The sequence below is a fragment of the Cinclus cinclus genome, chromosome 30 (genome assembly GCF_963662255.1).
Source record: "Cinclus cinclus chromosome 30, bCinCin1.1, whole genome shotgun sequence".
NCBI lineage: Eukaryota > Metazoa > Chordata > Aves > Passeriformes > Cinclidae > Cinclus > Cinclus cinclus.
The window spans coordinates 1,980,844-1,996,896 of record NC_085075.1 but is presented as its reverse complement, the minus strand read 5'-3'; the positions used below and the strand labels follow the sequence as shown (position 1 = coordinate 1,996,896).

At 65.2% G+C, this 16,053-nt stretch overlaps 2 protein-coding genes across 2 annotated transcripts; one reads left to right on the top strand and one right to left on the bottom strand.

Moving 5' to 3' along the window:
• The first annotated feature begins 1,379 nt into the window (after positions 1–1,379).
• On the top strand, positions 1,380–3,816 carry NAB2 (NGFI-A binding protein 2). The gene is made up of 6 exons (XM_062511031.1): positions 1,380–2,189; positions 2,406–2,539; positions 2,977–3,028; positions 3,192–3,324; positions 3,411–3,611; positions 3,722–3,816. Exons 1-6 carry the CDS (start codon positions 1,395–1,397, stop codon positions 3,814–3,816), a joined length of 1,410 nt encoding a protein of 469 aa, XP_062367015.1. The 5' UTR covers positions 1,380–1,394.
• A 957-nt stretch (positions 3,817–4,773) lies between these two features.
• STAT6 (signal transducer and activator of transcription 6) lies at positions 4,774–12,416 on the bottom strand. The gene is made up of 20 exons (XM_062510910.1): positions 12,343–12,416; positions 11,380–11,509; positions 11,123–11,261; positions 9,489–9,572; positions 9,100–9,404; positions 8,854–8,985; positions 8,554–8,742; positions 8,395–8,482; positions 8,128–8,250; positions 7,908–8,000; positions 7,556–7,762; positions 7,385–7,479; positions 7,154–7,290; positions 6,906–7,052; positions 6,653–6,722; positions 6,250–6,375; positions 6,063–6,164; positions 5,898–5,963; positions 5,490–5,636; positions 4,774–5,415 (listed from the first exon to the last, which is right to left on the bottom strand). The coding sequence occupies exons 2-20, from the start codon at positions 11,493–11,495 to the stop codon at positions 5,235–5,237; spliced, it is 2,547 nt and encodes an 848-aa protein (XP_062366894.1). The 5' UTR covers positions 11,496–11,509; positions 12,343–12,416; the 3' UTR covers positions 4,774–5,234.
• Between the last annotated feature and the right edge of the window lie 3,637 nt (positions 12,417–16,053).

The window sequence follows — 16,053 nt, the reverse complement described above, 5'->3', positions numbered from 1 at the left end:
GTCCCTGCCGGGGCTGCAGGACCCCCGATGCCGCCGTGCGGGGCGCCGCTCCCCTCTCGCTGCTCCGGTGCCGGGGGAAGGAAGAAGGGGGCCCGGTGTCGCCGCCCCCGCCGCTGCCCCCCCCCCCCCCCGCGCTCGGCGGGGGCGGCAGCCGCGGGATCCGCCCCCGGGGCCTCCCACGCGCGGCGCAGCCGGGGCCGCTGCTATTTCACGGTCCCGCCCGTGTGGGCGGCGCGCAGAGCGGCGCGGCGCGGCGGAGGGAGCGCGCCCGGCCTGGCCGCGGGACCCCCGAGCCCCAGCACCCCCCGGACCCCCGGCTAGAGCCGGCCCCGGAGCCCCCCCGCCCCTCCCCGGCCGCCCGGCGGGGCGGGCGGAGCGGACGGAGGCGGTTCCAGGCGGCGGTGAGCAAGCGGGGGACGGCGGGAGGGGACGGGGCACCGGGGGGCATCGGCCAGGGCGGGAGTCCCGGGAGACGGTGGCCATGGTGGGACTGGGGGGACCGTAGGGGCACGGAGCAGCGAGGGACACCCGGCAGGGCGGGGGGGCCCGAGGGGTGTTGGCCACGGGGTTCCGGGCGGGTCCGGGGCGCCGTGATGCATGGGGAGAGGATGGTTCCGATGGGACCGGGGGCATCGCGGCACCGGGGGTTACCGGGCGGGGTCAGGGGCTCGTGGGGGGATGGTCTCGATGGGACCGTGGGAGAACAGAGGGACCGTGGGGACGGCGGGGGGATCGGACACCGGGGGTCACCGGGCAGGGCAGAGAGCCCCGGGAAGGGATGACCCCGGTGGGTCTAGGAGGAATGGGGGGGGGGGGGGGGGGGGAATGGCGCACGAGGTGGGTTCGGGACACTGGAGGGCACCAAGCAGGTGCCGGAACGCTGGGGGCAGGATTGCCCTGGTGGGACCGGGGTGGGGAAGGGGGCACCAAGCGGGGCGGGGTCACTAGGGAAGGATGGCCCTGATGCGATCCAGGGGACCACAGGGCATGGGTAGGGGGCCGGGGGGATGTTGGCCATGGTGAGATTGGGGCACTAGCACACTATCCCTGGGAATGGGGGTTTGGGGAAAGCCCCACGTGTGTCCTGCCCCGTGTGAAGACCTAGTGTGGAGGGGCTGCTGGCTGGGGGAGGAGCAATGGCAGGGCACAGCCCAGGATAGGGGCTGGCATGAAGGTGCCGTGCCCAGGGGCTGTGGCTGCAGAGACTGTCCCAGCCCACAGCACATGGGTGGGATTGGGCACCCCGGGGGGTTTAGGGATGCTGGAACACCCATACTCGGGAATGCTCCATCTGCCCTTTACCCCCAGGCCCAAGAGTGGGGTGGGGGTTTCTCCTGCGTGTTCGTCTATCCTAGTGGTGAGTCCGTCTGTTCTCCGTCCATCACAGGCTCGCCATGGCCCTGCCCCGTACACTGGGGGAGCTACAGCTGTACCGGGTGCTGCAACGCGCTAACCTGCTGGGCTACTACGAGACCTTCATCCAGCAAGGGGGGGATGATGTGCAGCAGCTCTGCGAGGCGGGTGAGGAGGAGTTTCTGGAAATCATGGCGCTGGTGGGCATGGCCACCAAGCCCCTCCACGTCCGCCGCCTCCAGAAGGCCCTGCGTGAGTGGGCCTCCAACCCGGGGCTCTTCAGCCAGCCTGTCTCGGCTGTCCCCGTCAGCAGCATCCCGCTCTTCAAGCTCTCCGAGGCTGGCGGGCGCAAGGCACTCAGCAATGGGCACACCAGCCCCGGCGAGGCTGCGGGCAAAGGAGGCGGCAGTGCTGGGACGCCCCCAGCCCGCAGCCCCACGGATCCAGGGGAGAAGCTGTCACCGTCAGCGGCTCCACCGTGGCCGGGGAGGAGTACCCCCGAGTCAGAGGGTGGTGGGGACGAGGAGCCAGGGGGTCCCCCCTTCTCCCCAGGCGGGAGCAGTGGGGAGCAGGCGGTGGGCACGGAGCTGGAGCCTGAGCTGGCACGGACGGTGGTGGAGAGTGTGGAGCGGCTGCTGCAGAGCTGCCCCCGGGGCGGGGAGGCTGAGCTGCGGGCACTGATGAAGCTCAACAAGAAGTTGGCCAAGGCTGTGGGGCACATCTTCCAGCTGGAGGATGGTGACCGGCAGAAGGAGGAGGAGATCCGGCGGCACAGTGCAATCTACGGCCGCGGCGAGGCTCGGCGCCGTGAGGGCAAGCAGCTCACCCTGCACGAGGTGGGCTCCATGCTTAAAGTTTCTGGGAAGTGCTGGATTGGGAAAGGGACTGGGGTGCCTCTGGGGGTGGGGTGGGTGGGACTCAAGGTCTGCTCCCACGCAGGTGGCATCTGCCAGCCTGGAGTGGGTGCTGCCTTAGCCGAGGGTCGTGTGGGCGCTGCTGTCCCGTGGGCACTCCCGTCCCTGTCCCCACTCATGCATCATCTCTATCCCCAGCTCATCATCAACGAGGCAGCCGCCCAGTTCTGCCTGCGGGACAACTCGCTGCTGCTGCGGCGCGTCGAGCTCTTCTCGTTGTCACGACAGGTCGCACGGGAGAGCACCTACCTGTCCTCGCTCAAGGTCACCAGGTGAGCCCAAACCTAGGAATCCCCCACCCCTTACACCCCAGGAGATGCACCATGATCCAGCATTTCTGGATGGGGCCGGGACCCTGAGGCCCGCAGTTCCCCTTTGGCAGTGTGGGTGGTTTCTGCCTGACCTCAGAGCGTGGGAGGTGGGGAGGATGGGAATGACAGGGATGCCAGGGATAGCGGGGGATGCCAGGCAGCAAAGGGATGCCACTGGGGGCACCCCATCTCTTGCCTCCATCCCCAGCTCCCCCTGCCCACTGTGCCAGGGCTGCCTTTTCCTTTCGCTCTCCAGCTGCTTCCTTCTTTTTCCGCCCCCAGTTCCATCCCTGCGGGAACCCCAGCTTCTGGCGTTGCCCTGCCTGGTGGCTCTGCTCACAGCGTGGGGCCTTGCTGTGGCCACTCCCAGGCCTGACACAGTTGCTTTCCTCCCCCAGGGCCCATCCCGAGGACAGCGGTGGCATCGTGGCCAAGCGGCTCAAGCAGGAGGTGGGTGCAGGTACAGGGGGAGCATGTGCAGATGAGCACACCCGTGAGAGTGGGTGTGACAGTGCAACGTGCCCGGGGCTGCCCGTGCCAGCTCCGAGTGATGGTCATGGGTGTCCTGGGGCGGGTGGCACAGGGGACCAGCTCACCTGTGTGCTCCTGGCAGGTGGGAGAGCAGAGCCGCCCTGAGCTCCTGGCACTACCGGTGGGGCTGGAGCCCCCCGGGGCCGGGTACCGAGCCAGCTTGGAGGAGGATACGGGCAGCCTCTCTGGGGAGAGCCTCGATGGCCACTTGCAGGGTGAGTGGGGGTCCCTCCCCTTCACGGGGGGCTGGTGGTGGCCGGTCCCCGGCCCCTCGCGCTGACTGTCGCCCCTCTCTCGGCAGCGGCGGGGGCCTGTCCCCGGCTGACCCCTCCGCCCGGTGCGGCCCCGGACGTGCCCCTCGGCCTCGCCCCCCACGGGCTCTGGAGCCGCCACATCCTCCAGCAGACGCTGATGGACGAGGGGCTGCGCCTGGCCCGGCTGGTCTCGCACGAGCGAGTGGGGCGGCTCAGCCCCTGCCTGCCGGGGAAGCCCCCGGGACCAGGTGAGCCCCCGCGGGGCCGGGGGGCTTTGTCCTGGGCAGGGGTCAGGGCGGCACCGCTGCCTTCTCCTATGGAATTGTGTCCTGACGCCATCTTCGTGTTCTTCCCGCAGAATTCGAGGACGGGCTGGGAGAACGGGGTCCTCCGGTCCCCCCAGACCCCCCTCGGGGCACCATCAAGGTGGAGCAGGAGACCAGCAGGCAGTGAGGTTCCCTGTAGCCCCCCCCCCCCCCCCCCACCCACCATTAACGAAGCAATAACATGCTGGGGGACGGGTTCGGCAGCGCTCCGGGCCTGGGGAGCTTGGGGAGGGGGGGGGGGGTCTCAGCCACAGCCCCCCGGCCCCCTCCCGTCCCACACCGACGCTCTGGTTACCTCAGCCGCGGTGGGATGCGACTCCCCGCAGCAGCAATACCCTCATCCCGCCGGGCTCCGCGCCCCACCGCCCCCCAGGGCTGGGGAGCCCTCGATGGACTGGAGCCCCCTGTACAGCCCCCCCACCCGTGCTGACCATTGTCCCCGTCCTCCCCCCCCTCCACCCCCCGGCTCTGTAACCGCGCGGGGACAGACGCGTCGCACTGTGCGCTCCCACGTCAGCGCTGCCGCCCACGCCGGGCACACGGTTCCCCCCCCCCACCCGCAGCGCCCACGCACCAGCCGCCAGCCCCCTCCTCGCAGCACGTGCCAGCTCACTGTGCACCCCCCCTCCCATCCTGCGACCCCCTCCCCTTCTCACCGCATCGGCTGTAAATACCCCCCCCCTCCCCGCAACCCCCGCACGCACCCCCTGCCCCGCACCCCGATACCTGCGTGTGCTTCAAGCATGGTCCCTGTACCGGGGGGTGTCACACGTGCCGGGGGGTGTCACCCCCTCCCAGCACGACGCAGGCGGCGTTTGACGGGCACTGGGGAGGTGCTGTTTCCCCCCACCCCAACCCCTCGGGGTTCCTCCTCCTTCCCCCCTCCCATCCATCCCTACAAGCCGTGCCCAGCCCCGGGGTTCCCACCCCCCCGTTAGGACTATGTGGTGTCTTTTTAGAGCATTAGCGACTCTTCCTTTGTACTGTGTACAGTAGATTATTTATTTTGTTATTTTGGAATAAAACTTTATTTTATGGCTTATCTTCCTGCCCCCTGCTCCAGCCTGGAGGGGGGGGTGGGGGTGGGGAACAGCTCAAAACCCCAAAGCAAGCGCTGACTGCAGGGGGTGCGCGGGGGTTCTGTCCCCCTCCATGGGGGTCCCGGTTTCCTCCCTCCTCACCCGCCGGGCATCGGGCTGGCACCTCCGCCCCGGCGCCGTTCGCGCTGCCGCCTCCCGCCCCCGCGGTGACTCATCCCGGCGGCGTGGGCTGGGGGCACCGCGTGCGGCTGCCGGTGCCCCCCACGCAGGACGGGGCCCCTGCGCCTGCACCCCCTCACCCGCGGACCCCCGGCAGCGGCGGGGGCGGGCAGCAGTGCACGGAAGGAGGGGGGGCCGGGGCTTACCCCAAATCCCCCCAACCCCGCCTTTCCCAGCTGGAGTTTCCACGCCGGCAGAAGTTCGTATCAAGTCCATTAACCCAGGCAAGGCTGGGAGGGAGTGGGGGAGGTATTCCAGACCTATGACCCCCACCCCAGTAGCCCTCTCACGCGTGTCCTGGCCGCATGCTGTCATCCCACCGCGCCTCCCCCAGCCCCCAGGAGGAGAGATTGGAATTGGGGTACCCGCTGTGCTGCGGGAGGGGCGCGAAGGGGGGCAACAAGGGCACCTCCTGCAGGAGCTGGTCCAACTCCGAGGTTGACGACTGCTCCATGCTGGGCGACATCCTGGGGACAGAAGCGGCAGGGTGACCGGGAGGACTGGGAGGGGCTTCGCCCTGCTGACCTCTCCCCGTGCTTACCACCGCGGGGGGCTCTGCAGCGAGGCATCCTCCACGGCCTGGAACGGGGGCAGCTCGGGCATCTCCTCGTCCTGCGGCTCCGCAGAGGGACCCGCAGGCAGGAGCTGTGGAACCTCCCCAGGCATGTACTGGTTGGGCATGAAGGGTCTGGAGGGGTGCAAAGAATGGATTGGACCCTCCCCCCCAGGGCACTCACCGGCCCCAAGGCATTGGTGGGGGGGGGGGGGGGGGGGGGGGCACTGCTTGGTTTGTGGGGGCTCCTCCTCCTGGGAGCACAGGAGAACAGAGCACTGGGAGCACTGGTCAGCGAGGACGGCCACTCCAGGTCTGCCAGCCTGGGGTTGAGGCAGGGGGAGGAAAGGGGTACAGGACAGGGTGCCCCCCTTCCACCTGTGTGCCAGGTCTTACCCAGGGGGCCTGAAGGCAGGGTCCTGGCAGTGGGACAGCAAGGGAGGTGAGAGCATCGGTGATGGGCTGTGGGGAGCAGGAGCACTCAGAGGGGGGGGAACACCCCTGACCCTGCTGGAGGGTGGAAGAGTGTCCACCCTGCCCCCCACCCTGCCCTGCTCCTACCTGTGGAAGGGGGAGCTGAGCCTCTCAGGCGCCATCATCATGTTGCTCTCAACCGTGGGGTAGCCCGTGGGGATGGGCTGGGGGCAGAATGTAGTGGGGGGGCTGCAGTGCACACACAGAGAGGTTCAGACTGAGGTGGGGGGCTCTGCCATAGCCCCCACCCCATGCCCCACAGCAGGGCACTCACCACATGGGGGCCAGCAGCGGCTGCAGACTCTCAGGGTGCAGGTCATGCTGCAGCATGGGCAGGTTGAACATTGGCACCTGGGGCGCCTCGGGGGGAGCCCCCATGGTGCTTGGAGGCTGCTGGTCCCTGCAAAAGCACATGGTCCCCATCAGCACTGCAACGTCCAGGCTCTGAATGGGGGACATGTGCCAGTGCTGCTCAGGGGGAAGGTGGGAGATGCACAGATGTGCCCCAGCACAGCATGGGGGCCCATGTGGAGCTCTTTGCTCACCAGCACTGCTCTGTTTTTCCCAGTCAGGGATTTCCCTGCCCAGGGGGATGCTCAGGCTGGCCAGGGGTCTGGTCTGTGCAAACCCTGTACCATGTGCACACACCTCCAGCACAGACACGGCCTCACACACACCTTTCACTTTCCACAGTCATCTTGATGGCAGTGGAGACGTAGCCCCGACCGTCCTTGCCTGTCTGCTCTTCTGCTCAGGGAGGAGAAGCATCCATGAGCTGCTATTGCCACCATGCCCTGCCAACCATCTTTGCCCGCCCCCAGTTGCCCCTGCAAGCCCTGGCACCACCTGGGTGAGACCCAAGACTCCCCCTGCAGCATTGCTGGGGTACAGAAGGGCAGCCCAGGGACCATCCTGGCCTTCCCCACTCACTGTTGTAGTGACTCCCAAACGCCTGGTCCTTGGGGGTGTTGGGGTACAGGTTACGGAGCTGCTCCAGGTCCCGGATCCGGTCGCCGAGGGAGCGGATGGACAGATCCTTGGCAGAGAAGGGCTGGATGTTTTCCACCTGGCTGGAGCCTGAGCGAGGGGAGACACGTCACTGGATTCCAGTGCTGGTTCCCATCACAGCCCCTGGCAGGAAGGATCCTCCCCCTGCACAGCACCTGACCCCATCTCACCGTCCTTGCCCCGGATGACGTAAGCAATCGTGACGCCCCCAATTTCGGAGTCGCTGAAGCGGAGCAGGAAGGTCCCATCCGGCTTCATGCTCAGCAGTTTGCACACATACTGCTTGCTGATGAAGCCCATGATGAGCCTGGAGGGGTGGACAGGTGGGGAACAGGGATCAAGACCACCCACAGTGGTGGGGTAGGATCAGGATCCCCAAAGCCCAGCCCCGGGGCACCCACCTGTCTGACCAGTAACTTTTGAGGCATCTCTTGGTGAGGTCCAGGACCCCATCAAACCACTGCCAGAAGGTGAATCCCCGGCCAGGGAGGATCTCCTGAGGCAGAGAGGAGTCATGAGACTTCCCATAGCCACACTGGCCCCTGCCCACCCTGGCCAGCCCTCCCAGTCACCTTGTTGAACTGGGCCCAGGAGACATGGCGGTTCTGGAAATCCTCGGGGCTGGCGCTTTGGTCATTGAAGATCTTCTGGGCCAGGAAGAAGTAGTGCTCCTTGAGGAGCCCCTTGGTGGTCTGCACCTCTGCCATGAACTTCAGGTTCAGGGTGTCACACATCTTGTCCCAGGGCACCCGCTCGGCCACCACGAAGGGCACCCGCTCCTGTGGCCGGGCAGGGGGTCATCAGGACAGGATACCCACCACATCCCACCCCTGGGCTCTCGCTCCCACCTGTACTGTTCCCCGCACTCTAAGAGCCCAGTCAGCCCCAGGTTCCAGCTCATTCCCTCCTTCTCATGGCACTCACAATGTCAGAGAAGGCGTTATCCCACAGCACGGTGGCTTTGGCATTGTTGTCCTGGTTCCCGTGGACGATGACCACGATAGGCAGAGACAGGACCTGGGGGCAGAGAGTGGCCCTGAGCCAAGCGTGGTGGCTTCCCTGGGACTGTCCCAGTGCAGCACAGGTGTCCCACAGGGGAAGGTTCAGCACATCCAGCCCCATCCCATGGGAGAGGAGCTGGTACCTGGAGGTGAATGGAGATGTTGTTGGGGGTCAAGGCGACGTTGGTGCTGAACAGGACAGCGCATTTCTCCTCTGTCACCGACTCGGAACCCTTCCGCTCACAGCGCTTGATCTTCTTCAGCAGCTGGGGAGGGAGAGCTGAGCATCCCCAGCCTCGGGACTCCCAAAAACCCAATGGAGCCCCCAGCCCAGCACCCAGCCCATCCAAAAACCCAAAGGAGCTCCCAGCATAGCCCCAGCCCAGCCCCTCACTGGTAGTAGCACTTACCACGTTCTTGAAGTTGGCACAGCAGGTCCCGCTGGTGGGGTTGGTCTCTAGGGCCACTGTGTTGTGCAAGATCTCCCCTGTGCTCTCGCTGGGTAGAGGAGGGGGTCAATGGGGGAATGGGAATGGGGAAGCCCCTCTTCCCTCACAGTCACTGCTCACCTGAGAGTGTTGCTGTAGTTGCTGAGCTCCAGCTCCCGTGCCTGCTTCTCTGTCACCATGTCAGCCCTCACCATGTAGGGCTTGGGTGCTGCCTTCAGCAGCCGTGGGCCCAGCAGGAACCGGACACTTGCCTGGAACTTGGTCTGGGTCTTCAGCACCTGTGGGGGCTGCTTCTCCACCAGGAAGGAGCTGAGGGACAAAGGGACACCGTGGGACTTGGCACAACGCCCTGCCAGCTCTGCCACCAGCCCCTGCAGACCCACCTCAACCCCTGGACACCACAGCCCCCTGGCCTGTTACCTCTTGACCAGGCTGGACAACACCTCGTTGCAGCGCTCCAGGAGCCGGGGCAGCAGCTCAGGTCCCAGCTCTGTGCTCGCCGTCATCACCTGCTGCTGCAGCTGGAGATAAACCTCAAACAGGTTTTCACACCTGGGGAAAGGGAGACCCTCAGCACCCCACTCTCACTCACCCAGAGCCCCTTGGTCCAGCAGGGGAAGCAGGAGTTTTCTCAGGGTCCCCCAGTCCTGCCCTGTGCCCCCTTACCTCTTCTGCAGCGGTGCCAGATTCTCCTCAAAGATGGCCCCATTCCCTGCCAGCTGCTGTTGTCTCTTCCAGATCTGGATCCTCTTCAAGACCTGCTGTTTGGCAGCCTCCAGCTCCTTCACAGCCTCCAGGATGAGGGTGGGCAGTTCCCTGGGGGCCATGGGGCTCTGCACAGCCCCATCCTCCCCTGGCCCCTCATCCTGGAGTGCCTGGATCTCACGGACTCGGTGCTGCAGCCGCTGCAGCCCCAGGTTGAACTTTAGCTCCTCCTGCCGCCGGTGGAAGCTGAGGGGCAGATGGTGGTCCTGTGGCAGAGCAGAGCGGGGTCAGCGGGGGCTGCACCTGGTCCTGAACTTCGGGGTGCCAGGATGGGGGCAGGGAGCACCCACCCGTTTGAGCACGGCTGCCTTCTCGCCCTCCAGGACGGCTCTCACGACGGCCACCAGCCGCAGCGGGTCCCGACGGAAGGTGTTCTGGGGGGACACAAAGGGGGGGTGTCAGTGGGGACAGCACACGTGCCCCCTTTTCCTGGCCCACTCCCACCCCAGCCCCTTCCCACAACACCCGGCCAAAGCAATTCAGGGGTTCCACAACCACCACAGAGCTGATTTCCAGCTTTAAAACCACTTTAAAAGGTGCACAGAATCATGGAATATCTGGAGTTGAAGGGAACATCAGGATCATCAGCTCATTTTTTTTTGTATAAAAGGAAGAAGCAACTTCAAATTATAAAAAAATCAAAACCAAAAGGAATTCTCCATTCCTGTGAGCACTTCCTCCAGCCTCTAGCCTGACACCTGGGGGAGATTGTCCCAGCTGCCCTGGGTGGATCAATGCTTTCCACTGAAAACAGGGAGAGGAATTCCCCTGCTGGCTCCAGGTCCCATGTCCCGTGCCAGCTCCTCCGGCCTTCACGCATTTCCCAAATTAGCTACTTCCCAGAACAGCATCAGAAACACGATGGGGGAATGGCTGATGACGTGCTTGGTGGGTTCCTGTGCCAGTGGGAGCTCCAGTGTGGGGGTCTGAATGCAGCACTACCAGCCCCACGGGCTCTTCCAGAGAAAATGTGTGATTTAGGGGATGAAAGGCCCAGGTTTGGTTCTCACCTGCTCCCCCAGCCCTGTGGTTGCCCATCCTGGGGACCACCTGGTTCCCACTGCCCACAGCAGCACTGAGAACAGGGAATAGCCTGGCCAGACACAGAGAAATGAGAATTTGGTGTTCTGGGATGAGGGATGGAGGGAGGAGGGAACACAGGAGAGCTGATCTGCTTCAACATTTTAAATAATAGAAAATCCCTAAGCTGAAACATCTGTTGTTTTCCACAGCAAAAAGCAACACTCTTGTTTGGAAAGTCACCCTGCTCCCCAGAAGTTGTGGCTAAAGCTGATGTCTTCCCAAATGTTGGATATTAAAAAGGTCTTTTACCAACAAATCAGAGTTTTCAACCAGAATGGGGCTCTGGGAGTGAGCTCTGCTCAGCCCTGGCGCTCTTGAGCTCCAGTGGCCAGAGGGGATAAATAAGAGGGTTGGGAAAGGGACAGAGCAATTCCAACAGCCTTGATAAGAGAAAGAGCCCCAGAAATGAAACCCAGAGCTCACGGCAGGAGGAAACACAGTCCCACATGCCCTGGAGGAAGGAGAAATCAAACACTCAAGCAGAAAATGGGGAACATCTGGTCAGACAGCCCCCAGGTACCAACAACTGGGGGCGAGTGGGGCTGTGGGGGCTGAGGGGCTCAGGAGGGTCCCCACAGGACCATTTCAGGGAAGATGTGGCAGCTCCCTGTGGGCAACTGGGCTGCAGAACACGGGTCAGCTCTGGGATACAAAGAAACCCCCTCTGTCTTCTGAAACACCCTAAAACCCAATTGCTGAGTCCACTCATTGCTCACAAGCCTGGAAAAGGGTCACAGGGGTACCATCCTAAGGCATTGAGCCTTTCCAGCATAAAATAATCAAGCTTTTCTGGGAGCTGGCTGCAATCCCAGAGTGACCCAGCCCCAGGGTCCCTGCACACCTCGATGTTGCTGACTTGCTGCAGGATCTGGCACTGCTGCCCATCACTGCCGGCAGCGCTGCGGAGTTTCTCCAGCATGGCCGAGAGCATCCCGCTGGCCATGCTGCTGCAGAAGGCATCTGAGCCATTGATGAACTCCCTGGAGAGGGGAAAAGTTGAGAGAATGGGCATGGATTCCCAACCCTCCCATGTGAGATCCCCAGCCCCATGCTGCTCTGGCAGGAAGCCTCTGGGAGGAAGGGTCCAGGGAGACTCACCAGGGCTGGTTCTCCAGCCACTCGGCCAGGAGACAGCGCAGGCTCCGGGGAAACTCCGCGGAGAGGCTGCTGAACTCCTCCGGTGGCATGTGGGACACGAGGCTCCACAGGGACATCTTGGAACAGTCACCTGTGGACAAATAGGAGAGGGGATGGGGGCAGGGTCACTCGAGCAGCCCCAGCCCAGCCCTGGGGGGGTGGAGGGCTGAGGGGCCCTCAGAGAGCAGGTGAGAGCTGCTGCTTGTCCCTCCACGTCTGAACCTGCTGCTCCACTGGGCTGTGGCTGCTGGGGAGGAGTGAGAAGCTTGATGCAGGATCAGCCTCTTAGGCAATCCTGGGCGGGCTGGCAGCCCACTTGTGCCTCAGTTTCCCGCACCTCCGGGGAATCCCTGCTCCTTCTGCCACAAGGACACTCGAAGGGACGGGCAAGTGCTGCGGGACTCGGCATAGGAGAGGTGGGAGAGTCGGAAGAGTGGGGAACTCCCTGGGAATGGGAGAAGTGTGAACACCCCCGAGCTTGGTGAGGCCGTTCCACTGGGGTGATCCCAGTGAAGTGGCTTGGCTGCCCCACAGAACTTCCTCAGGTGTCCCCTGCAAGGATCCCTTCCCCAGCCGCCCCTCATGCTCGGTGGGCTCCAGAGACGACGCAAAGCAAGAAGAGGACTGGAATGGGGCGCTAGATAGCGAACTCCACCTGGAATTCCCGGGCTGGGGGCTCACGGCTCCACCGCACCCCAAGGTGGGCGTTGGAGCCCCAGCATTCCCACTCCGTCCCCTCAGCGTTACCCGCGCCCCTTCCCGACAGCTCCCGCCCTTCCTCCCGTCACGCTCGCGGCCTCGGGCCCCGCCGCAGCCCCGCGGGTCCCCACACCCACACCCACCCACCCACCCACACACACACACCCACACACACACCCACACACACACACACCCACCCACACACACACAGAGACACACACACACCTCGCTGCCGGTTCCGCCAGCCCCGCCCGGGGCCAAGGCCCGATCCCGCGGCGGATCCCGCAGCGCCGGCGTCTGACGGCGCAGCCGAGGGGCCGCGGCACCGGCGGGACCCCCGTCCGCCCGGGCCTGGCCCGCCGTGCCCTCAGGCGAACGGAGCCGCGTCACGTCCCGAGCGCCCCGGGCAGCGCGTTCGCCACGGGCCTGGGCCGCGCGGAGCCACCGAAGGCGCAGGGCGGAGGTGGAGCTGACAGACTCGGAGAGCCCTGCGAGGGGAAGGAAGCCAGCGTCACTGGGCAACGTCGCAGACGGAGCAAACAAACGCCCGCGGCCTGACCCGAGCAGAGCCGCGGGAGCACCCCGGGGTGGCGGCGGTGTGGCCTCCTGGGGTCACCAGCCCTCACGGAGCCCCGTGTGCCACACCTGTCAGGGACCAACCATGGTGATTGGAGGCTGACGCCTTCTAGAAATGCTTTTGCTTTCGACTTCCCGCTGGCCGGAGCAAACAGATCCCGGGGACTCACCGCAGGGAATGAGGTTACTCCGAGGGGTCAATGCCCGGTGGGAAACGCACACAGCAATTCTGGGAATGCTGCTGGGGTTTTCCCCACATTCCCAGTGGGATCTTGGCAGGAGGGGAAAAACAACCTCTGCTTTTGCCACCCTCGAGGTTAATCCCCATCCTCCTGCCCCATTAAACCTGTATTTCTGCTCAGCTCCGGGAAGCAGCTCCTGGCTGGAAGCGCCAACCCGGAGCTCAAGCCTTAAGCCAGGCATGCCTGAATCTGTTGAGAACCTGCAGGAGAAGCTGCTCTGCTCCCTCCTCCCACAGCCCAGGAGGAGTTTGAGGCGGGGGACATGCCTGTCCCCTCCTGGCATCAATCACAGCAGTGCCTTCAGCCCAGCCATACCCTGAATCCTTCCCATCCTAATTTCTACGTTTCCGTCTTCTTCTGCTTTTCCCAGTTCCCCTCTTTGGGGGATCCTTCTCCAGGCAGGGACGCAGCTGCATTGTGGCCAGGGAACCTGGCTCGACACGGGGCAGGATATGGCACCCGGGGAGGGGGAGCGGCTGCCCCCCACCCGCTCCCCCAAACCCCCTTAACACCGACACTTTTCGTTTCCTCCTCCACTCAGGGGGCTTCATCTCCTCGTGGGGCTGGGGCTCTTCCGGGCGAGAAGGTGGCTCAGGAGGACCCCAAGCATGGGAGGGGGCTCAGGGATCCCCACACTTTCAGTACGGGCTTTGTGCTTTCCAACTGCAACAGGAAAGCCTGTCCCCAAGCTGGAGCTTGCCCTACATTCCCCCGTCCCCTTCCCTGTCCCGAGGTGCCGTAACATCCCACGGATGTTACTCATTAACCACCAAGCCCTTCCTGGCACCCAACAGAAGACCCCCCAGCCTCGGGGAGGTTGTGTCGGAGGGACAGGAACGAACCCCATCCCTGGCTATGTCCCCACTGCCCTCTGCGATTTCCCAGCCGGGCACACGTGGGTCTCTCTGCACCCTCCTCATCCTGCGGGGCAGCTCAGAGCATAACCCTTATCCTGCCAGCAGATTCCCCGGTGCTCCCGCACGGACAGATGTTCCGAGGTTTTCCAAATGCTATGGACACCCGGACTTCTGACTCTGCCCTCACCGGGAAGAGCCCGAAGGACATCGCTGCCCCTCAGCGTGCCTCAGTTTCCCCGGGGTGCTGGGGACGCCATTGCTGCCAGTGTTCTCCAGCCGAGGCCACAACACACGACACAGTGGGTCACTGGTGACAGTGCCACAGGGACAACACCCACGTCTTGGGGGAGGGGGGGTACCCCCAGCTCCTTGCCCACTGCTGACCACTCGGGGAGTGAAAGTTCCTCTGGTGTGCAGGAAGAGGAGCGGGGCCTTCCCAGCCGACCCAGCCCAGGATGACTCACGGCTCGGGGAGCCCGGGCTGGATTCGGTGCACCTCCCGTCCCAGGAACTCGCTGTCCGGCTCCATCGGTGGGACAGGGGAAAGGGTCTTCTTTTGCCCCACGCACCCCCAGTCCACAAACAGCACCATGTCAGGAAAGTGGGGTGCCAGGAGAGCTGGTTGTCATCCTCTGCACCCACCCAGCAGCGGGTGCTCTGGACTTCGGGTCGAGCTCGGCTGCGTTTCCACCTGGGCAGCCGATGCAGCCTCGGCGCCACCGGTCCCGGAGCCCCTTCCTCACCCCATCCCATGCCCAAACACCGCAGAGAGGGGCTGACAGTAGCTCCGCTCCCCCTCAGAGGCCCCACTCAGCCTGTCACACATCGCACTGTCCATCCCCGGAGCAGGGTGGTGCCCCAGGACAGCCCCCCAGCCCCAGACAGCCCCCGCCCCCGGGATACCCCGCAGAGCCCCGTTCCGCCCCGGCTCCCAGCTCGGTGCTCCTGCACAAGTTCCGGGCCGGGGCGGGAGGTGCCAAGCAGCGGCAGAGTCCCCGGTCCCGTCCCCCGTTACCTGGCGAGAGCAGCCGCGACCGGCCCCGTGACCCCTCGATCACTCCATAGCGGCGGCGGGCGCGGCCCCGCTCCGCCGGGAAGCGCCGAGCGCAGGAAGGGGGAGGAGACGTGCGAGCAAAGGGATGGGAGGGCACCGGGACCGGGACCAGCCTCGACAGGACCTGGGATCCCCGGACATCCCCACCGAGGGGCTGCGGCACCCACCGGCTTCGCATCAGCCCCCATCCACTCTTGCCCCGTATCTCCCCATCATGACCGCACTCTTACCCCATATCCCACTCGTGACCGCACATCTTCCCCATTCTGCCCCCACCCACCCACTGCTCGCACTGCTCGTGTCCCCCCGCCCCATCTGTGACACCCACTCCTGACCCCTGCTCCTGCTCTAATCAGGTCCCTCTTTGATGCCCTTTCAAGCCCCCCGCCCACCCCCGTGGGTGCTCCCCGCCCATTCCCGCGGGTGCTCTCGCACCGGGCCAGCCCCGGTTGCGTGGCCCCGCCGTTCCCGGGTGCACCGGGTGCACCGGGCCGGGCCGTTGGTCTTGGGCTGCACCTTCACCGCACAGTTTGAACCCCGGTCCCCGTGCTGGGGTCCGATCCCGTGGCTCGTCCCGGGCTGCGCCCGCCTCTGCCTGCGCCGGTCGGTACCGAGCCGAGAACGGGAACGAGGGCACTGAAAAGGGGTGTTTGTTGCTTGGAGGGGCTTGCTGCTGCACGGGAGTACCCGTCCCACTCCGGGGCGCTCCTTCGGCCGCTCCGACCCCCGCGTCCACCGGAGCGGAGGGGCAGCAACGGGCAGGGCTACTTCAGGGCCGCCAAGGGGCGCTGCCGCACCGCCGGTGTCACCGGGGCGAACCGGGGGATGCGGGCCCGGTGCTGCCAGGGCTGGGGAAGTGGTACCGCGGCTGGGGCAGGGTCACGATTAACTCCTTCCACCGGTGAACTCTCCGTGCGGCCATTTCGAGCATCAGACTCGCTCGGGTGCCCCGTGATCGCCGCTAACCCACTGCTCACCGTAACATCCCGGGACGGCCGACAGCCGCCGGGGCTATTCGGGACTGGCAAGGGGCTCCCCGGCCTCCCCACGCCCCCGTCCGGGATGGTACCGAATGGGGAGGGGGCTGTGGAGCGCTGGCCGGGACCCACGCGTGGGAGGAATCAGAATCACCCGCTCCCCTGGTCGTGTGCGGCGTTTGGGGGGCTCTGGGGAAATGCGGGTGTAGAGCCGGCCCCTAGAACCCTTC